Below are 19790 nucleotides of genomic sequence, written 5' to 3' on the forward strand. Positions count from 1 at the left end.
AGTCATATAGCCGCTACTGGCGGCTCTTCGTAGCCGGATCTCATCCAATATGGCTACCGACATGTGCTTCCATTCTAGAGAGCAGATCCCGCTGGTGAAAACCGGTGTCGCTAGTGCTGGTTATATTAATATTGTGAAGCGTGACAACAGGACTTTGGCATATTATAAACCACGGTACATTCTAAAAACCAAATGCGTCGCTGATTGACATTGTAATCTATTTTCACAGTGAAAGTTCGTGTTTACTCAATGAACGAAGAACTGCGACCAGCGCGCAGGACTGTCACCGTCACGTACAAGGTGAATTTTGCCGTTATATATGCATATATATATCTCCTATATAATAGCCCTGTGACTCTGTGCCTGGGTCTCTAACGCTGGGCGTGGCTAGGAGCTCTCATTGGGTTAGTGGAAGGTCTATCACACCCAGTCCACAGCAATACACCCTCCAACAATTTACACATAAACATTGATGCAAATCCCAAAAAGGGGCGTGGCCACGGGTACAGCAGCGTGTCCACGCCCCTTTTCCTATACTTTCAATGGAAGATTGGAGAGTCAAAAAACGGTACAGACCATAAAAAAAAGGGACTGTACCTGGCAAAAAGGTGCAGCTGGAGGGTACGCCACTGTATCTGCAGCAAGTCTCTGTGCTGTAGATAGGGGAAAAAACATCCTTTTACTGCAGCGTCCTATGGGGGCCATTCCATCCAAGTTGATCGCTAGCTGCATTAGTTCGCTGTGCAGTGATCAGGCAAAAACTCGGCACTTCTGCGCATGCGTATGCAGCGCAATGCGCACGTGCGGCATACTATTACAACGAACGATGTAGTTTTACACAGGGTCTATGCTTTTCAGTCGCACAGGCAGCCGCAGAGTGATTGACAGGAAGAGGGCGTTTCTGGGTTTCAACTGCCCGTTTTCAGGGAGTGTTCGGAAAAACGCAGGCGTGGCTGGCCGAACGCAGGGCGTGTTCATGACGTCAAAATAGGAATTGAATGGTCTGAAGTGATCGCAAGCGCCGAGTAAGTCTGAAGCTACTCTGAAACTGCACAAAATATTTTTGGACCCGCTCTCCGATCCCTTCGTTCGCACTTCTGCTAAGCTAAAATACACTCCCAGTGGGCGGCGGCATAGCGCTTGCACGGCTGCTAAAAACTGCTAGCGAGCGATCAACTCGGAATGATCACCAATGTCTTGCTGCCACTCCAACTGCCCCCTCCTGCATCAACAATCCCCACTCCCTAGCCGCGGCGCAGGTGGAACAAAAGCTGCTGCGGCCACCGGCATAGATGTGTATGAAAGCGGCGCAGCGGAAGGCTTTCATAGCCCTCCCATCGCCGCATACTCTCTGAGGCCCGGAGCCTCCTCTGCGCGTGATGTCACAGAAGTGCCTCCCAGCCACAGCTGCGCCCAGATCCCCAGAGGCTATGACTCCGCAACACAGCACCTGGCCTGCCGGCCTGGAAATCCCGAGATGGTTAATGTAACGGATAGAGTGGGTGATATCGCGGAGGGTAATGTATGGACGCTGAATCAATGTAAGAGGTGACAGTGCTGTGCAGTGCAGTGGGTGTGCAGTCAGGGCCGGTACTAGAGTGTTCGGCGCCCCCCTACAAACTGTACATTTGCACCCTCGCATACTTTACAAACGCACAGCGCACATAATGACCCCAGAGACGCTTACACATGTCATGGCCCCCTGTACCAGTGACGCTTTCACATGTAATGCCCCCTGTACCAGTGACGCTTACACATGTCACGCCCCCCCTGTACCAGTGACGCTTACACAAGTAATGCCCCCTGTACAACTGATGCTTACACAAGTAACACCCCCTGTAGCAGTGACGCTTACACACGTAACGCCCTCTGTACCAGTGCCGCTTAGATGCGTAACGCCCCCTGTACCAGTGCCGCTTACACACGTAACGCCCCCTGTACCAGTGCCGCTTACACACGTAACGCCCTCTGTACCAGTGCCGCTTAGATGCGTAACGCCCCCTGTACCAGTGACGCTTACACACGTAATGCGCCCTCTACCAGTACTGCTTACACACATAACGCCCTCCGTACCAGTGACGCTTACACATGTAACACCCCCTGTAGCAGTGACGCTTACACACGTAATGCCCCCTGTACCAGAGACGCTTACACACGTAATGCCCCCTGTACCAGTGCCGCTTACACACATAACGCCCTCCGTACCAGTGCTGCTTACACACATTGTGCAGCAGCAGGGCTGGTTCGAGCCCTCTCTGCGCCCCGGGCAGGAAATGGGGGCATATCTTAATACAGGGGGCGTGGGCAGTTACGCCCCCTGAACAGTAGTAGCACCGCTTAAATGCTGAGCGGAACGCGATGACGTCATCGCGCACCGCTCAGCAAAGGTCCTCTCCACAAAGGGAAACTAGACGCTACGCGTCTAGTTCCCTTCACAGGAGACACAGCCGCACAGCCAGGGGGACACAGCGGGCAGCGGAGGGCACAGCAGTGGCGGATCTTGCCATGGTGCGGCACCCTCCGGAAGGCGGCGCCCCGGGCAAAAGTCCTGCTTGCCCGTGGCAAGATCCGCTACTGTGCAGCAGTCACACATACACACACACACACACACACACACACACACACACACACACACACACACACACACACCAGACACATATATATACAAAATATATATACAAACACACACACATACATACTGTACATACATTACACACATAGACAGTCACACATATATACATTATACACAGACACTGTATGTACACACACACACACACACACACACACACACACACACACACACACACACACACACACACACAACAGACAAATATATATACAAAATATATATACAAACACACACACATACATACTGTACATACATTACACACATAGACAGTCACACATATATACATTATACACAGACACTGTATGTATACACACACACACACACACACACACACACACACTATCACTCTCTTTCCAGACACTTATCTAATGAAGTCTGGCTGACCGAAGCTGGAGCAGCTCATCCTCCTGTTGCAGCATGGTCCCGTCTAGCTCCGCCCCTTACTCCCATCTAGCTCCGCCCACTTTGGCTCCCTCCCGGCCACTGAATGTCACACGGGGAGGGGGGAGAGGAGATTTTGTGCTGACGGCGCCGAGGGGGAGAGGAGGCTTTGTGCTGTCAGCGCCGAGGGGGAGAGAAGGTTTTGTGCTGCTGGCGCCGAGGAGGTTTTGTGCTGCCGGTGGCGCTGCATGTGTGACAGCAGCTGGCAGCAGCAGCAGGGATAGCAGCAGCAGCTCAGCACAGGGATGCAGAGCAGGGAGAGCGCCTCTCCTTCCTGGTGCCTCCCTGCACTGCATCCCTTTGCTGAGCGCCTAGCGCCGGGCCTGTGTGCAGTGTCACACTGCACAGCACTCTCACCTTTTACATTGATTCAGCGAGTCAGTCAGTTCTGCCAGCCAGTCACTATTGTTAGCACCAGTGTCCCAACGCCCCGCATTACAGGGAAGTAGACGCACTAAATAAACTACAGGTCCCAGCAGCCCTTAGCACCGAAGCATTCTGGCCCTTAGGGCTGCTGGGAGCTGTAGTTTATTGAGTACATCTTCTTCCCTGTAATGCGGCGCGTTGGGACACCGGCGCTAATAGTGACTGGCTGCTGTGCGAGTCTCCGGGAGAGCCACTGCCAAAGGGAGGACAGCAGCTTAGCTGCTTCCAGGAGGAGAAGCAGGATAAGCATTACTCACCCCTCCCCCACTCAAGTATCTCCGGGCCCCATCCGTGGCACCCCCCCACACCCCCTCCCCCACCTGCAGCAACCCCGCACCCGCCCCTCCAGCCGCACCACCACATCCGCCCCTCCCCCACCTGGGACACCCCCGCAACTGCTCCTCCCCCACCCGCAGTGGCTCCGAACCACAACCCATGGCACCCATGCACCCTCCCCCACCTGTGGCACCACCACATCAGCCTCTCCCCCACCTACGGCACCACCGCAACCGCCCCTCCAGCGGCACTCCAGGGTCCCATCCGCATCTTCCCCGCACCCGCCACTCCTCCAACCACAGCACCTACTAGGTGATTCACCAGGTCCTGCCTGCGCTGTTCATGCCGTTACAAGGGGCCTCCACCCCTTAACCATTGCACGCCCTTTGTCCGTGCAATATTTAACCACTCACACAATTATGATTGGAGGTAATACTCCATTTAATAAAAATATTGCACGCCACAAGGATGTGCAAGGGTTAAGGGGGTGTAGCCCCTTACGATGGTGTGAAGAGCGCCCGTAGGGCGCGATGAATCACCTAGTATATATATATATATATATATATACATACATACATGTACAGTATATATAGGGTGAAAGGTACCAGGCCAACCCTATCAATTCTGACCGGAAAAAAAACTAATTTTTAGTGGTATTTGGGGCTAATTGTGTACAATTGTTGTGACGTGGTCGTGACATATTGTACAGAGCAGGAACGAAGGGGTCTAAGATTTGGGGGGGGGGGGGGGGTAGGTGTTTAAACTTTTGGCAAAGGCCGGAAATACTTATTGCGCTCTTGTGAGCTCGCCCCTGTGCACACCAGTATTATACCCCTCCTCCCTTCGCATCCAACTAGATGGAAGCAGAACGCAGCTCTTTATAGCGACTATTACTCATTGTATAGGAATAAATACTCTGATTTCCTGTATTTCCATTTCCTTGTAAAGGACCCTGAACAAGTGAAGATGGACGTCGTCTCAGAACATGACGCTACCGGAATAATCTCCTTCCCAGATTTCAAGCTTCCGACCAACCCAAGGTATATTTATAACCTTATATTTCATTTAACATCATGATCTACCTGGCTCAGGGCAGCTACTAACCTGACGCGCTATGTGGTTATAACCGACTGTCCTGGTCTAGGTGGGAGTGTGGGACAGTCCTGATCTTAGGGGGGCTGCCCTGCGCTTCCAGAATTTTGTCTCTATTCCATGACTGTAGGGTGTGTCTACGTTATGTGCTGTGTTACAGTTTAGTGTAAGCTATCTTTCTCTGCTATCAGCTGTTGCATGCTTTACCTGAGCAGTTCCGCACTGCAGTTATATAGAGGGCTGATGTAGAGCTGATCGCACGTCTTAATGCTGAGTGAAACTTGCGCATCTTTGCACTGCGCATGCACCAAATCTGACCATATGCAAATATGAGTCATACCGGGCCATGCACGTTTCAGCAGCACCAAGCCTTAGGATTGAAGTGGTGTAACTGGGTTGCAGCGTAGCGGGAGTACCTTACTGATTCAAAACAAAAAAGTGGGGCAGCTTTGCGCCTTGGTAAAGCCGTGCTGCACTGCAGGGTGGCAGATGTAACACATAGGGGGTCATTCTGACCCGATCGCTCGCCGCAGTTTATCGCAATGCAGCGATCATTGCCTAGCGTTCGCCTCTGAGACAGAGGCGGTCGCTGGGCGGGAGGGGGCAGGACGGCGGCCGGACCGCTGGGGGGGTGGGCCACGGCGGCTGCATGACATCACACACAGACGCTGCGGGCCGGGGAGCGACGAGTAGCTCCCGGCCAGCACGCTAAAGCTGCGCTGGTCGGGAGCTACTCTTGAAGTGCAAAGGCATCACCGCTGCGCGATGTCTTTGCACTTCTGCGGGGGGGGGGGGGGGGGACGGCACTGACATGTGGGGCGTCCCCCCGCATGTCATTGTGAATGATCGTAGCTGTGCTAAATTTACGATCAATTTGGAATGACACCCATAGCTCCCAACTTCATCAGGGAGGAAAGAGGGACATGGCACCCAAAAAGGGGACGGGCTGCAGGTGGAGAGGCAGGGCCTTGTGGCACGACCCCCAAATTAGTTGTGTTGGGGGTGTGCCCAGCGCTCCCTGAGCAGCCCCCAGCTCACCTCCCTGAACTGTTAGATGCTGTGCACATGCGCATGGCATCTATAGGGGTCATTCTGACCCGATTGCATGCTGCAGTTTTTTGCAGCGGTGCGATCGGGCCTGAACTGCGCGTGTGCCGCGACCACAATGCGCAGGCGCGCCGCTCTCAGGGAGCGACAGAACTATCGAAGAAAGTGATCGCACCCGCGACCGCAAGAAGATTGACAGGAAGAGGCTGGCCGGAGGCGTCAACTGACCGTTTTCAGGGAGTGTCCGGCCGAACGCAGGCGTGCTCAGCCGTTTTGAGGGAGGGATCCTGACGTCAGCTCCGTCCTGGATGATCGCAGCGGGTGAGTAAGTCCTGAGCTGTGCAGAAACCGCACAAACTTTTGTTTGTGCAGCTTTCTGCACAAGTGAGCGCACCCCTGCACAGCGTTTACCCCTTCCCCCTGTAGGCGGCGACTACCTGATCGCGGCAGTGTTAAAAGTAGCCTGCTAACGATCAGGTTGGAATGATGGCCTATCACAGGCTCTCCCTGGTGCCCAAGTAAAAAAGAGATTTTCAGGTGCACTATCAACAGCAGCTGGTGTATGGAAGGTCAGTTTCCTATATAGAGTTAAAAAGTATTATAAAGTATATACACCAGCGCTGGCTGTCTTATGTAAAAGGCATACAGAACGGCTTTTGAATATAAATCATTACATTTATTAATGACATACAATAAAACAACACATATATACTATGTATCTAAAACAAGGTATGAAATACACGCTGATCTGTGTTAGGTAGAGATACAGTGCCACAATTATATAGAACTGGAAATAATGGTCCTGTATTATGGATAATAACCGGATGATGAATAGTGGAAACTCCCACGTGCCCTCCCCCCAACCCCCTGCCGGCGGGACACTGCCGCCCACGGGTGGGACACCGGGACAGTGTCCAAATAGCAGTATGGTAACATGTGTAGAGAGCTAGATTTGGAAAGGGCGTCCTAGCTGATTTCTACATTGCAGTGTAAGAATTAAGCTGCCCATCATGTGTGGGCTACATGCAAAAGCAACCAGTATTTACCCTGCATGCAAACATAATACATGTATTTGCCCTGTATTTTGTCATGGTCGTCTGACATTGGCCCTCATTCCGAGTTGATCGGTCGCAAGGCGAATTTAGCAGAGTTACACACGCTAAGCCGCCGCCTACTGGGAGTGAATCTTAGCTTCTTAAAATTGCGACCGATGTATTCGCAATAATGCGATTACTAACTACTTAGCAGTTTCAGAGTAGCTCCAGACTTACTCTGCCTGTGCGATCATTTCAGTGCTTGTCGTTCCTGGTTGACGTCACAAACACACCCAGCGTTCGCCCAGGCACTCCCACCGTTTCTCCGGCCACTCCTGCGTTTTTCCCGGAAACGGTAGCGTTTTCAGCCACACGCCCCTGAAACGCCGTGTTTCCGCCCAGTAACACCCATTTCCTGTCAATCACATCACATTACGTTCGCCGGAGCGAAGAAAAAGCCGTGAGTAAAAATACTTTCTTCATAGTAAAGTTACTTGGCGCAGTCGCAGTGCGAACATTGCGCATGCGTACTAAGCGGATTTTCACTGCGATGCGATGAAAAATACAGAGCGAACAACTCGGAATGAGGGCCATTGTACAGATGAGTCAGCTTGTTGTGCCACGCTGATATACCCACTGTACTGAGTGAGTGCAGCCTCCTAGAACTCGTCACCACGACACCATGGGGGTCATCCCGAGTTGATCGCTCGCTAGTTTTGTGCAGTTTCTGAGTAGCTCAGGACTTACTCAGCCGCTGCGATCACTTCAGCCTGTCCGGGCCCGGAATTGACGTCAGACACCCTCCCTGAAAACGCTTGGACACGCCTGCGTTTTTCCAAACACTCCCTGAAAACGGTCAGTTGACACCCACAAACACCCTCTTCCTGTCAATCTCCTTGCGATCGGCTGTGCGAATGGATTTTCCTTAAATCCATCGCTCAGCAACGATCCGCTTTGTACCCGTACGACGCGCCTGCACATTGCAGTACATATATGAATGCGCCGAAGTGACCTGATCGCTGCGCTGCAAAAAACGGCAGCGTGCGAACAACTCGGAATGGCCCCCTAAATTAGGCCCTAAGACAAATGGTTCTTATTTACTATACATAACATACAAAGAAGCAGAAAGCCCGCACTGAAAGTAATCTGGTTTCTCCTCAGATATGGGATCTGGACGCTGGAGGCTGCCTACGATAAAGACTATATAACGTCTACCGTTGCCAAGTTTGAAGTGAAAGAATACGGTATTTTAATTCTGCAAATTATTCTGATGAGGGGTCTTGGAAATAAATGATCTTACATATGAGCAATAGATAAATCTGGATGATTCCGCTGCGTCCGGCGAGATTTCACCTGATTGCTTTTCTGTCTTTCAGTTCTGCCGCGGTTCTTCGTCACCATACAGCCTGAACGGAACTATATCAGTTTTGACAAATTTCAAGATTTCAAAATTACAGTGAAAGCCAGGTAAGTCACTCGCACTTACCAGCGACCGTGAGAGGCAGCCGGTGAATGCTGGGATTTGTTGTCCCGCCTTAGGATAGAGATCACTCAGGCGGTATTAGTGGGAAATGACCCCGCCACTCAGGGGTGGTTTAAGGGAGGAGGGGGCCCGTGTGCACCCTGCACCCATTGTAGATACGCTATTGCCACCACTGAAACATTATTAAATGTGATAAAAAAACAACGTAGTTATATAAACCAGAGATTTACGTCAGCAGAGATATATACACCTTATAATATAATTGACAATTAAACCATAGGATTACACTTAAAATTAACACCAAACGGGATTCGGTTAGGATCCCAACGTTCGGGATGCCAGCAGTCAGAGAATGGGAATACTGACGCTGCTCGGAATACCAACGCCGGGATCCTGACATCAATTGCAATGCCAGGGCCAAAATCCCGACTGCCGGCATGCCGAACGTAAGAATGCTGGGGTGTGGTTAGGTTTAGGCACCACCGGTGAGGGTTAGGCTGCGGGGGGTGGGCGGAGGGGAGGTGGGTTTAGGCACCACCGGTGAGGGTTAGGCTGCAGGGGGTGGGCGGAGGGGAGGTGGGTTTAGGCACCGCCGGTGAGGGTTAGGCTGCGGGGGGTGGGGGGAGGGGAGGTGGGTTTAGGCACCACCGGTGAGGGTTAGGCTGCGGGGGGTGGGGGGAGGGGAGGTGGGTTTAGGCACCACCGGTGAGGGTTAGGCTGCGGGGGGTGGGCGGAGGGGAGGTGGGTTTAGGCACCACCGGTGAGGGTTAGGCTGCGGGGGTGGGCGGAGGGGAGGTGGGTTTAGGCACCTCCGGTGAGGGTTAGGCTGCGGGGGGTGGGCGGAGGGGAGGTGGGTTTAGGCACCACCGGTGAGGGTTAGGCTGCAGGGGTGGGCGGAGGGGAGGTGGGTTTAGGCACCTCCGGTGAGGGTTAGGCTGCGGGGGGTGGGCGGAGGGGAGGTGGGTTTAGGCACCACCGGTGAGGGTTAGGCTGCGGGGGGTGGGCGGAGGGGAGGTGGGTTTAGGCACCGCCGGTGAGGGTTAGGCTGCGGGGGGTGGGGGGAGGGGAGGTGGGTTTAGGCACCACCGGTGAGGGTTAGGCTGCAGGTAGTGGGGGGAGGTAGGTTTAGGCACCACCGGTGAGGGTTAGGCTGCGGGGAGTGGGGAGAGGGGGGGAGGTAGGTTTAGGCACCACCGGTGAGGGTTAGGCTGCGGGGGTTGGGGGGGAGGGGGGAGGTTTAAGCACTACCGGTGAGGGTTAGGCTGCGGGGGTTGGGGGGGAGGGGGGAGGTTTAAGCACTACCGGTGAGGGTTAGGCTGCGGGGTGGGGGGGAGGGGCGGGGGTTTAGGCACCACGGTGAGGGTTAGGGTTAGGCTGCGGTGGAGGGAGGGTTAGAATTAGGCCGCAGGAAGGGGGGATATGGTTAGGCACCAACGGGGAGGGTTAGGGTTATGTTGCAGGGTGGGGCTGGGACTGTGGTTAGGGAAGGTTAAGGTTAGGGGGATTGGGGGTTAGGGTTAGAATACTTACCTAGTAAGGTTAGAATACTTACCTACCTAGTAGGTGTCGGTATCCTGCGCGTAATTAAACAAGTGATTAAAATCAAGTGAAAACGGTAAAATCAAAATAAATATTATTAGCTGTAAGTTTCTTAGGACCTGACATGTAGATCAGACAGATAAGTGTAATATTTGTTTTGGTAGTAAACGGAAAATGTAAAGCTGAAATTGGAATGTTTGGGAGAAATGCCAGTGACAATAATTGCTCAGAGTGGCGGCACCATAGGTGCTATTACTCCAAAATGCTGATAGGTGGCGCAGTTCTACCCACTTTTTCCGGAGGTGGCGATATCAAAACAGGCAGTTAGTACAGTGTAAATAGCACCACCATATAATATGAGCGTCCCCATGCAAAGATGAATCTGGCCGCCGTGTGTGTGTGTGTGTGTGCGTGTGCGTGTGTGCGTGTGTGCGTGCGTGTGTGTGGGTGTGTTACTCATAATGGTACAGGGGCACTGTAATGTGGCATAATCTGATCTGCTCATTGCCCCCACAGTGCCAGATATACACTGCCCCACTGTACAAGATATACATTGCCCCCACTGTGCCAGATATACATTGCCCCCACTGTGCCAGATATACATTGCCCCCACTGTGCCAGATATACATTGCCCCCACTGTGCCAGATATACATTGCCCCCACTGTGCCAGATATACATTGCCCCCACTGTGCCAGATATACATTGCCCCCACAGTGCCAGATATACATTGCCCCCACTGTGCCAGATATACATTGCCCCCACAGTGCCAGATGTACATTGCCCCCACAGTGCCAGATGTACATTGCCCCCACTGTGCCAGACATACACTGCCCCCACTGTGCCAGTTATACAATGCCCCACTGTGCCAGATATACATTGCCCCCACTGTGCCAGATATACATTGCCCCCACTGTGCCAGTTATACAATGCCCCACTGTGCCAGATATACATTGCCCCCACTGTGCCAGATATACATTGCCCCCACAGTGCCAGATGTACATTGCCCCCACTGTGCCAGATATACATTGCCCCCACAGTGCCAGATGTACATTGCCCCCACTGTGCCAGACATACATTGCCCCCACTGTGCCAGATGTACATTGCCCCATTGTGCCAGATATACAATGCCCCACTGTGCCAGATATACAATGCCCCACTGTACAAGATATATATTGCCCCCACTGTGCCAGATGTACATTGCCCCACTGTGCCCCCCCCTCCTTCCCTCCACCGCTCACCTCTGCCTCAAATGAGGCTCACCTCTGCTCACATCTGCCTCAAATGAGGCGCTGGTTCGTTAGCCAATCAGAGCTCGCAGACCAGCAGCCAATTAGGAGCCGCAGCTGCCGGTCCGCGAGCTCTGATTGGCTGGCAAACCGGTGCCTTAATGAGATCACCCCCCGCCGCTGCAGCCGCCGAAGCGGAGACCGGACATCATAGAGAATTGTTGGGTAGGAGAGGTGCGCTCTGCGCTCTCCTCCCCTCACACAGATGCCATCGGGATGCAGGTATGGTGAACAGCCCGGTGGTACGGCGTACCGGCTGGGAATTTCTTACCGGTACGTTGTACCGCCCCGTGCCGTCATACTTGTAGCACTGGGCATAATATGAACTGGAACACTTTAATGTGGCACAAAATTAAGTGGAGCTGAGGCACTATTATGCAGCATAATATGAACTGTGGACACTATGTCATAATGTGAATTGGGGGTATTGTGTGGCATAATGTGTACTGGTAACCCTACAATGTGACATAATGTAAACTAGGGAACTACGATGGTTCATAAAATAAACTAGGGCACTATTATGGATCATAAAATTAATAACTGCCGCAGAGAGGTGTCTTTCTAGAAGCATTGAGACAGGGCCCCCTTCAGTATGTTGCTATGGGGCCCACACAGTTCTGGTTACTTCCCTGACTGTAGCAAAGATAAACTATGCTTGCTTATTTTTAAATCCTGGTTTCAATGTACAATACTTATTTTGTGACCTCCCAAATAATAGCCTTTAGAATAAATTTAATTTACGCAGCAATCCCGTTACCTAGAAGACTGCAAGCCCATCCCCTAATTTATAAGGCTGACAATGTTTAAGTTTAAAAACACACAGCCTTACATAGCTTAATCATGGACATATGAATGTGTGCTTTGCTTTATCTCATGATGTAACTAGTTATTCTTATGTAGAGAATCCTTGACTTTAATGAGATACTAAGGCTTCATGTTTATTTTGCAGTTACTATTACGGCAAAAATGTTGAGCAAGGAAAGATTTTTATTCGTTATGGAATAATTGACCGGGGCGAGAGAAAAATGTTGCTCAAATCAATTGATGTACTGCAGGTAAAACATAACCGCCTCACCCCCCACCCTTCCCAGAGCCGTTCCCAGCGATTATCTCCCATCGTCCTCGAGTTCCTGCCGCTACGTCGCTGTAAATGTTTTGTGTGCCCTAATGTCAGATCCAAATTAGTTTGTGTCCTTTCAATTTATTGTCTAAATGCAAACAGACCAAATATATCGTATTCCGTGAACTACACAACGGTAGCGTTGTATGTCTGTAACAAGGTCTAACGCTCCTTCTCTGATATCCAGATAATTAATGGAGAAGCCACATTCCGCTTTAACAGCGAGCGCGCCATTCAAGAGCTCCAATACTCAACTCTGGAGGATGTGAAAGGGAGTTACCTGTACATTGCAGTCTCAGTGGAAGAGAGCTTTGGTAATTATCAATGATAACACGCAGAGCCGGCCTTAACCAATATGATGCCCTAGGCACGATTTTGGCTGGTTCCCCCTAGCACCGCCGCTAGTTCTGCAGAAGATGTCTGGCATGAGTCAGCTGGCAGCTCTGCTAACGTCGGGCACCTTTTGTTTATGAAAATGAATCTTATTTGCATTACTATGTGGCTAGGATGCACAAGCAGCTTCTGCTGATTAAAATGATATGCGGCATGCCTATATTCTGTGTGCGACTGTGGCTGTATCTGCATACGAAATGCTACATTACAGTGATTTCCAGGAATACACTGCAATATAGCATTTCGTATGCAGATACAGCCGCAGTCACACACACAATATAGGCATGCCGCATATCATTTTAATCAGCAGAGGCTGCTGGTGCCCCTAAGCATACCAAATGCCCTAGGCATTGCCTAGTTTGCCTATGCCTAAGGCCGGCTTTGATAACACGTGGAGAATAGATGTTATATCGCTGTCAGGGCTCTTTCTAAGGGCTCCGGTTCATTGTACGCGTTTACCGTAATTTGTAGCATTGCTTACCCACATACCAGGTACTGACACCCCTACAAAATGGACCAAACACTTGTACCAAAGTTCCATCTCCATCATACGTTCCCATGGGTAAATCCAGCGTTCTGCAGTCAATGAAACGCGTCATGTTCAGGCTTTATAGTTGTTCTTACAACACAAGCAAGCTTTCCTGTCTCTGTGAGTGGAAATATGCTTCCAGGGGGCTGCTGTGGGTTAATCACGGGTCTGTCATTAGCTGTGGGCACTTTACCCAGAAGAGTAGACACCACTCAGTTCAGTATTCAGCTAACTTGTGTCCCCATTGCGTTTCATTTAGACTGAATATACTTCATAAGGGTTTATTATCCCCACATGAGGAGCAGGCTCATAAAGAGCCCCTACTCATGGTATAGCGATCAAGATGACAATATGTAGCTATGACAAAAGGCTTAGGGGTACATTTATTAAGCAGTGATAAGAGCGGAGGAGTGAGCCAGTGGAGAAGTTGCCCATGGCAACCAATCAGCACTGAAGTAACATCTATAATTTGCATACTATAAAATGATACAGAGCTGCTGATTGGTTGATGGGGAAATTTCTCCACTGGCTCACTTCTCCGTTCTTATCACTGCTTAGTAAATGTACCCCTTAATTTGTAGCATGTCCCTTCCTGTGAAAGCAGGCAGCTACACCAGAGGTTCTCAAACTGTATACCGTGGCACCCTGGGGTGCCTCGGGACACTTGCAGGGGTGCCCTGGGTTGATGGTCCAGGACCAATTCAAATTATTTATGGTTAATGTAATAGGCAAAACCAGTGCTGGTGGCTGCCAGTCATAAAATATGTGGCCAAACAGAAGCACATCCTGTCCTTCACCACACAATTGAATCTACATATACAATTTACTTATGGTGCCCATACACTTGTGAGATAATTGGTGCTAACCTTCGATTTCGACCGGATCAGTGAGAGAAATGGAAGGATTGTATGCACATTTTAGGTACCATGAGACGCGATGCGCGGGCACGCCGGTCGAATCTCGCGTCTCAAGATAGTATGTGCTGCACTTAATATTTATCGAATCGCAGTGTGATCGCATGTGGTTTTAAAAACACATGCGATATATCGCACTGCGATGCGCGATGGGCACCCGCCGGGAGCGGACGGAGGCCGCTCCCACCCTGCGATGACGTGCCCATCACGTGATTACCATGCGATCTATCGCATGATCACATGGTAATCACTTTGGCAGTTCAGGTGCAATTTCATCGCACCTGAACTGCCGGTGCGATGCCCCACGAAGTGTATGGACGCCATTACTTTAATATTATTACTGCGTGTCTGGACCTTAGAACATATACTGGGATGAATATCTGTGTCAGATGGCGCAGTATGTTAAATGTCGCCATGGAGATAATTTAAGGATGTTGGAATTCAAAAATATTTAGACTTTGGAATTATTTTCTATACGCTCTGAAACGTTACATGCTGATGGCGGCGTTATGTGATATCCTATATCTCCGCCAGATTCGCAGTCTGAAGAAAGTGAGAACACAAACGTGAAGTATGTTATCAGCCCCTACACCCTGAAACTCATAGCGACGCCTCTCTTTGTGAAGCCGAACTTGCCATACAGCATAAAGGTACCGAGCACAAACTTTCTGCAGTTCTATGTTTAAAAATGGCGTCTTGCATTGGACGTGCGCCAGTATCTCGCTGATGAATACATTATATGTGCTCAGCTGTCAGTTGTACTCTGATATGAGATATACTTGGCCGTGATATTCATGTGTCGTCGATGATGTCATTGATGGTGCGTTACGGTGTTGCAGTGTTACGTGTTATTCCCTTGCTGCCCTAGGTAGGAAGGTTTTTATATATCATTGCCTCTCCATCTATGGTGGTCATTCCGAGTTGTTCGCTAGCTGCATTTGTTCGCAACGCAGCGATGAAGCTAAAAAACGCCAGTTCTGCCATGCGTATGTGTCGTAAGGGCACAACGAACGATGTAGTTTCACACAGGGTCTAGCGATGCATTTCAGTCGCACTGCTGGTCGCAGAGTGATTGACAGGAAGAGGGCGTTTCTGGGTGGCAACTGACCGTTTTCATGGAGTGTTCGAAAAAACGCAGGCATGCCAGGGAAAACGCAGGCGTGGTTGGGCGAACGCTGGGTGGGTGTGTGATGTCAAATCCGGAACTGAATAGTCTGAAGTGGTCGCAAGCGCTGAGTAGGTCTGAAGCTACTCTGAAACCACACAAAAATTATTTTGTAGCCGCTCTGCGATCCTTTTGTTCGCACTTCTGCTAAGCTAAGATACACTCCCAGTGGGCGGCGGCATAGCGTTTGCACGGCTGCTAAAAACTGCTAGCGAGCGGTCAACTCGGAATGACCACCAATATTATATATCTTGTTCTGTGCAGCTCTGGGTTTACGGACACAGAAAGGGGTATTGGTGCTTCTTACTTGTGCATTCGGAACGCCCTGGGTCCAGAGTAAAATGTCCTTGTTTTCTTTTCCCCGTAGAGATGTGTAGAAATAGGTGACACCAGGCCTGATTCAGAGATATACCAATTACAATATTGCCATGGGTGGTCATTCCGAGTTGTTCGCTCGGTAATTTTCTTCGCATCGCAGCGATTTTCCGCTAATTGCGCATGCGCAATGTTCGCACTGCGACTGTGCCAAGTAAATTTGCTATGCAGGTAGGAATTTTACTCACGGCATTACGAGGTTTTTTCTTCGTTCCGGTGATCGTAGTGTGATTGACAGGAAGTGGGTGTTTCTGGGCGGAAACTGGCCGTTTTATGGGTGTGTGCGAAAAAACGCTACCGTTTCTGGGAAACTGTCTGAAGAAACGGGGGAGTGTCTGGGCGAACGCTGGGTGTGTTTGTGACGTCAAACCAGGAACGAAACTGACTGAACTGATCGCAGATGCCGAGTAAGTCTGGAGCTACTCAGAAACTGCTAAGAACTGTCTATTCGCAATTCTGCTAATCTTTCGTTCGCAATTTTACTATGCTAAGATTCACTCCCAGTAGGCAGCAGCTTAGCGTGTGCAAAGCTGCTAAAAGCAGCTAGCGAGCGAACAACTCGGAATGACCACCATTGTGTTTAACTGTGCATGCGTTGCGTTCACACTGCACCATCACCAAGGGACCTTTGCGAATAGTGTCGGACTGGGGCATGATGGGCCCACCGGGGAAATGCAGTGATAGGGATACTTAGGGGTGTGGCCATCCTATAAAGGGGGTGTGGCTAGTCTCCACTGAGGCTTGAAATACACAATAGTTTAGTGCAGTGTAATGCAAGATATCTACCATGTATAATACAAGTGCACTGCCTTGAACCTGATCCCTAGAGGAAGGATAGGGCCCTCAGGCAGTGGAGCCCACCGGTGGTTTCCCTGGTACCCCTGTGGGCCAGTCCGACCCTGTTTGCAAAGTTGCTTGGAGTGAAAATGTAATTACAAAGTGATTGACAGTCAGCGACTGTTTGGGGGTAGTTACATTGAGTGGGGGCAAAACCGCAGGCGTGTCACCACCGTTTTGAGGCATGTTTCAGCCTACATCTCGTGTTTCAGCCTACAATTTCTGCTTGATCGAGGGGGGTGGGGTGGGGGGGCGAAGGTCAGCATGCTTTCAGAAGGATTGCAGATTCTGCTATTATAATTTGCAATCCTTACTGAATTAGGGTGTAATTCAGACCTGATCGCTAAGATGCGTTTTCTCACAGCCTGCGATCAGGACCGAACTGCGCATGCATATGCACCGCAATGCGCAGGCGCGACCGACCGCAGTAACGGGGATTGGTGCATAGCGGCGGGATGGTGCGATAAAAGCGATCGCACTGGCGATTGCAAGGAGATTGACAGGAAGAAGGCGTTTGTGGGTGGTAACTGACCGTTTTCAGGATATGTTTGGAAAAACGCAGGCGTGTCCAAGCGTTTGCAGGGCGGGTGTCTGACGTCAGTTCCGGTCCCGGACAGGCTGAAGTGATCACAGCGGCTGAGTAAGTCCTGGGCTGTGCAGAGACTGCACAAGATCTGTTTGTACCGCTCGGCTACACATGCGATCGCACACTTGCACAGCAAAAATACACTCCCCTGTGGGCGGCGACTATCTAATCGCAGGGCTACAAAAATCGCTGCCTATCGATCAGATCTGAATTAGGCCCTAGGCCCATAGTGCGGAATTCAATTGTTTTTTTCTGCCGGCAGCCAGTAGATGGCGGCTAAACGGAGCTATTCAATTGCAGCTCCGTTCTGGTGCAATGGCTTCCGGCGTCTGCATTTCAGTTCACCCCCGTGACAGGTTTGGAACGCACCCAGAATATAGGCGACATTGTGCATGTAAATAATTGGCATGTCCACATATCGTAGTTCTAAAGTTAGAATAGAACCCTAACCGCAGTCTAACCTTAACCCTAAAGCTGGGTACACACTAGTAGATATATCTATAGGCGGATCGGGCAGTGCGTTGTGCATACACACTGCCCGATCCGTCGGGACTGACGTCACGAACTGGGCAGGCGTTTACATATGCCCACCCAGTTCAGCTGTCAATCACTGCCGGCGTCTGCAGCTAGTGTCTCGCGGGATGCTGCATTGAAATCCCGCGAGACTATGAAATGCTGTGCAAGGAACACCTCCTCGGCGGCGCTGTTAATGAACAGCTGAACTGAGCCGCTGGGAGGGGGGAGACTACTACTCTCCTGGGTGTGGGGACCCCAAATGTGTGGGGGCCCCGGGACGACCGCCCCTTTCGCCCCTCCCTTAATCCGGCCCTGGCAGTCATTGACCCCACCTTGTGATTTTTTACGTGGTCTTCCACTTTGTGGCTGTTATTCCTAAACGCTTCCACTTTCTAATAATATCACTTACAGTTGTCCGTGGAATATCCAGCAGGCATGAAATTTCACGAACCATCTTATTGCCTCCTATCACAGTACCACCCACGCTGAAGTCACTGAGGTCTTCAGAACAACCCATTTTGTATTACAACTGTTTGCAAATGGAGACTGCACTGCTAGATGCTTGATTTTATACACCTGTGGCAACGGGTCTGATTGAAACACCTGAATTCAATAATTAACAGGTGTGGCCAAATACTTTTGTCCATAAAATTTATGAATCAGGCCCCAATGTCCTCAGTTTATGTATACAGCGCTGGCAGCCAGTCGGCACCTGCATATAACCGGAAGAGGTACAGTAGTCGGCCTCTGACTTCATCAGGCTATTGCCCCCTGACCTTGCAGCGCCGCAAAGTAGAACAACTTGTGATGTCACAGAATTCGCACATTTTCTCCTGCCAGGTTCAAGTGAAAGACACATTAGACAGTCCGGTGGGAAGAATCTCCATGGTTCTGACTGGTGACTATGTTAAAGAGGGTGGAGAAACCAGTGCGGTAAACGACGGCACACCCGAAAGAACACTCACTGACGACAGTGGGACGGCCAGCTTCGTCTTAAACATCCCGGCAGATGTCGCATCCCTTGAGTTTAGGGTGAGTCCACTCGATATCCGCTGGGGGACAGTGGTGGAAGTGACGGAGCAGAGTCACACAAGGACCGCCATAAAATGAGACATTGAATCTGCTTTTTTTTGTGTTTTAGTTGAAAACGGAAGATGGAATGCTTCAAGAAGACAACCAAGGATTTGGCGAGTACACGGCGATTTCTTACCAGTCGGTGACCAAAAGCTACTTGTACATTAGCTGGCTGAGAGGGAGCCAAGCTTTGAGAGTGGGAGACTTCTTGAACGTCAATGTGGTGCCCAACAGCCCTTATATGTCTAAACTGACCCATTACAGCTATTTGGTAAGACTTGTGCATGGTGTTTTTGTATGGAATAAATTACATTCTAATCTAATGATGAATAAAACTGAGGAAATAGAGGTTAGTAATAAGTAAACATAAATATATACCCTGCAAAACACATTTGTGTATTTTACACACACCATGGGGGACATTCCGACCCGATCGCTCGCTAAAGTTTATCGCAGCGCAGCGATCGGGTCGGAACTGCGCATGGGCCGGCAGAGGCAGTCGCTGGGCGGGAGGGGGATGGACGGCGGCGTTAAGCCGCCGTTTAGGGGGCGCGGTCCGACCAACGCATGCGTGGCTGGACCGTTGGGGGGCCGGGCCGTGGCGGCTGCGTGACGTTACCCCTCCCCTAATCCTAACCCGCCTGGGGTGCCAGCTAGGGCTAAGGACACAGGGGGGTGGCAGCTACGACTACCCCCCCCCCCCCCTAAGGTGCATAACCCTACCACCCACCCATCCCTGTGGCCTAACCCTAGCCCTCACCTCAATACTTACCTTCGGGATGCCGTTGGTCAGAGTTCCGGCGCCTGGATTCCGTGTGGTTTCGGGATTCCGGCGTCGGTCACCTGACCGCTGACATCCACTGGATACAAACAGCCAGATGCGCAGGTATATCGGCAGATAAGTTGGGCGTCGGCCGTGTTACAGGGCCGACCTGATATTTCTGTGAACGGTGTCGTTCACAGACGTATTGGGTGTACACACACTCTGACCCGCTTCACCCTCCGTTCTATCGCCCAGTGTGTAACC

General features: G+C 50.9%; 1 protein-coding gene across 1 annotated transcript in view; it reads left to right on the plus strand.

The window, feature by feature from the left end:
- C5 (complement C5) overlaps positions 1-19790 on the plus strand; it is a 105224-nt gene that overhangs the window by 14628 nt on the left and 70806 nt on the right. Inside the window, exons 4-12 of the mRNA XM_063935985.1 lie at positions 230-300; positions 4721-4812; positions 8107-8189; positions 8322-8412; positions 12204-12309; positions 12562-12688; positions 14745-14860; positions 18530-18721; positions 18831-19034. Coding sequence (XP_063792055.1) covers positions 230-300; positions 4721-4812; positions 8107-8189; positions 8322-8412; positions 12204-12309; positions 12562-12688; positions 14745-14860; positions 18530-18721; positions 18831-19034 — 1082 coding nt within the window. The remainder of the gene's footprint in view (positions 1-229; positions 301-4720; positions 4813-8106; positions 8190-8321; positions 8413-12203; positions 12310-12561; positions 12689-14744; positions 14861-18529; positions 18722-18830; positions 19035-19790) is intronic.

Source organism: Pseudophryne corroboree, chromosome 8 (genome assembly GCF_028390025.1).
Source record: "Pseudophryne corroboree isolate aPseCor3 chromosome 8, aPseCor3.hap2, whole genome shotgun sequence".
NCBI lineage: Eukaryota > Metazoa > Chordata > Amphibia > Anura > Myobatrachidae > Pseudophryne > Pseudophryne corroboree.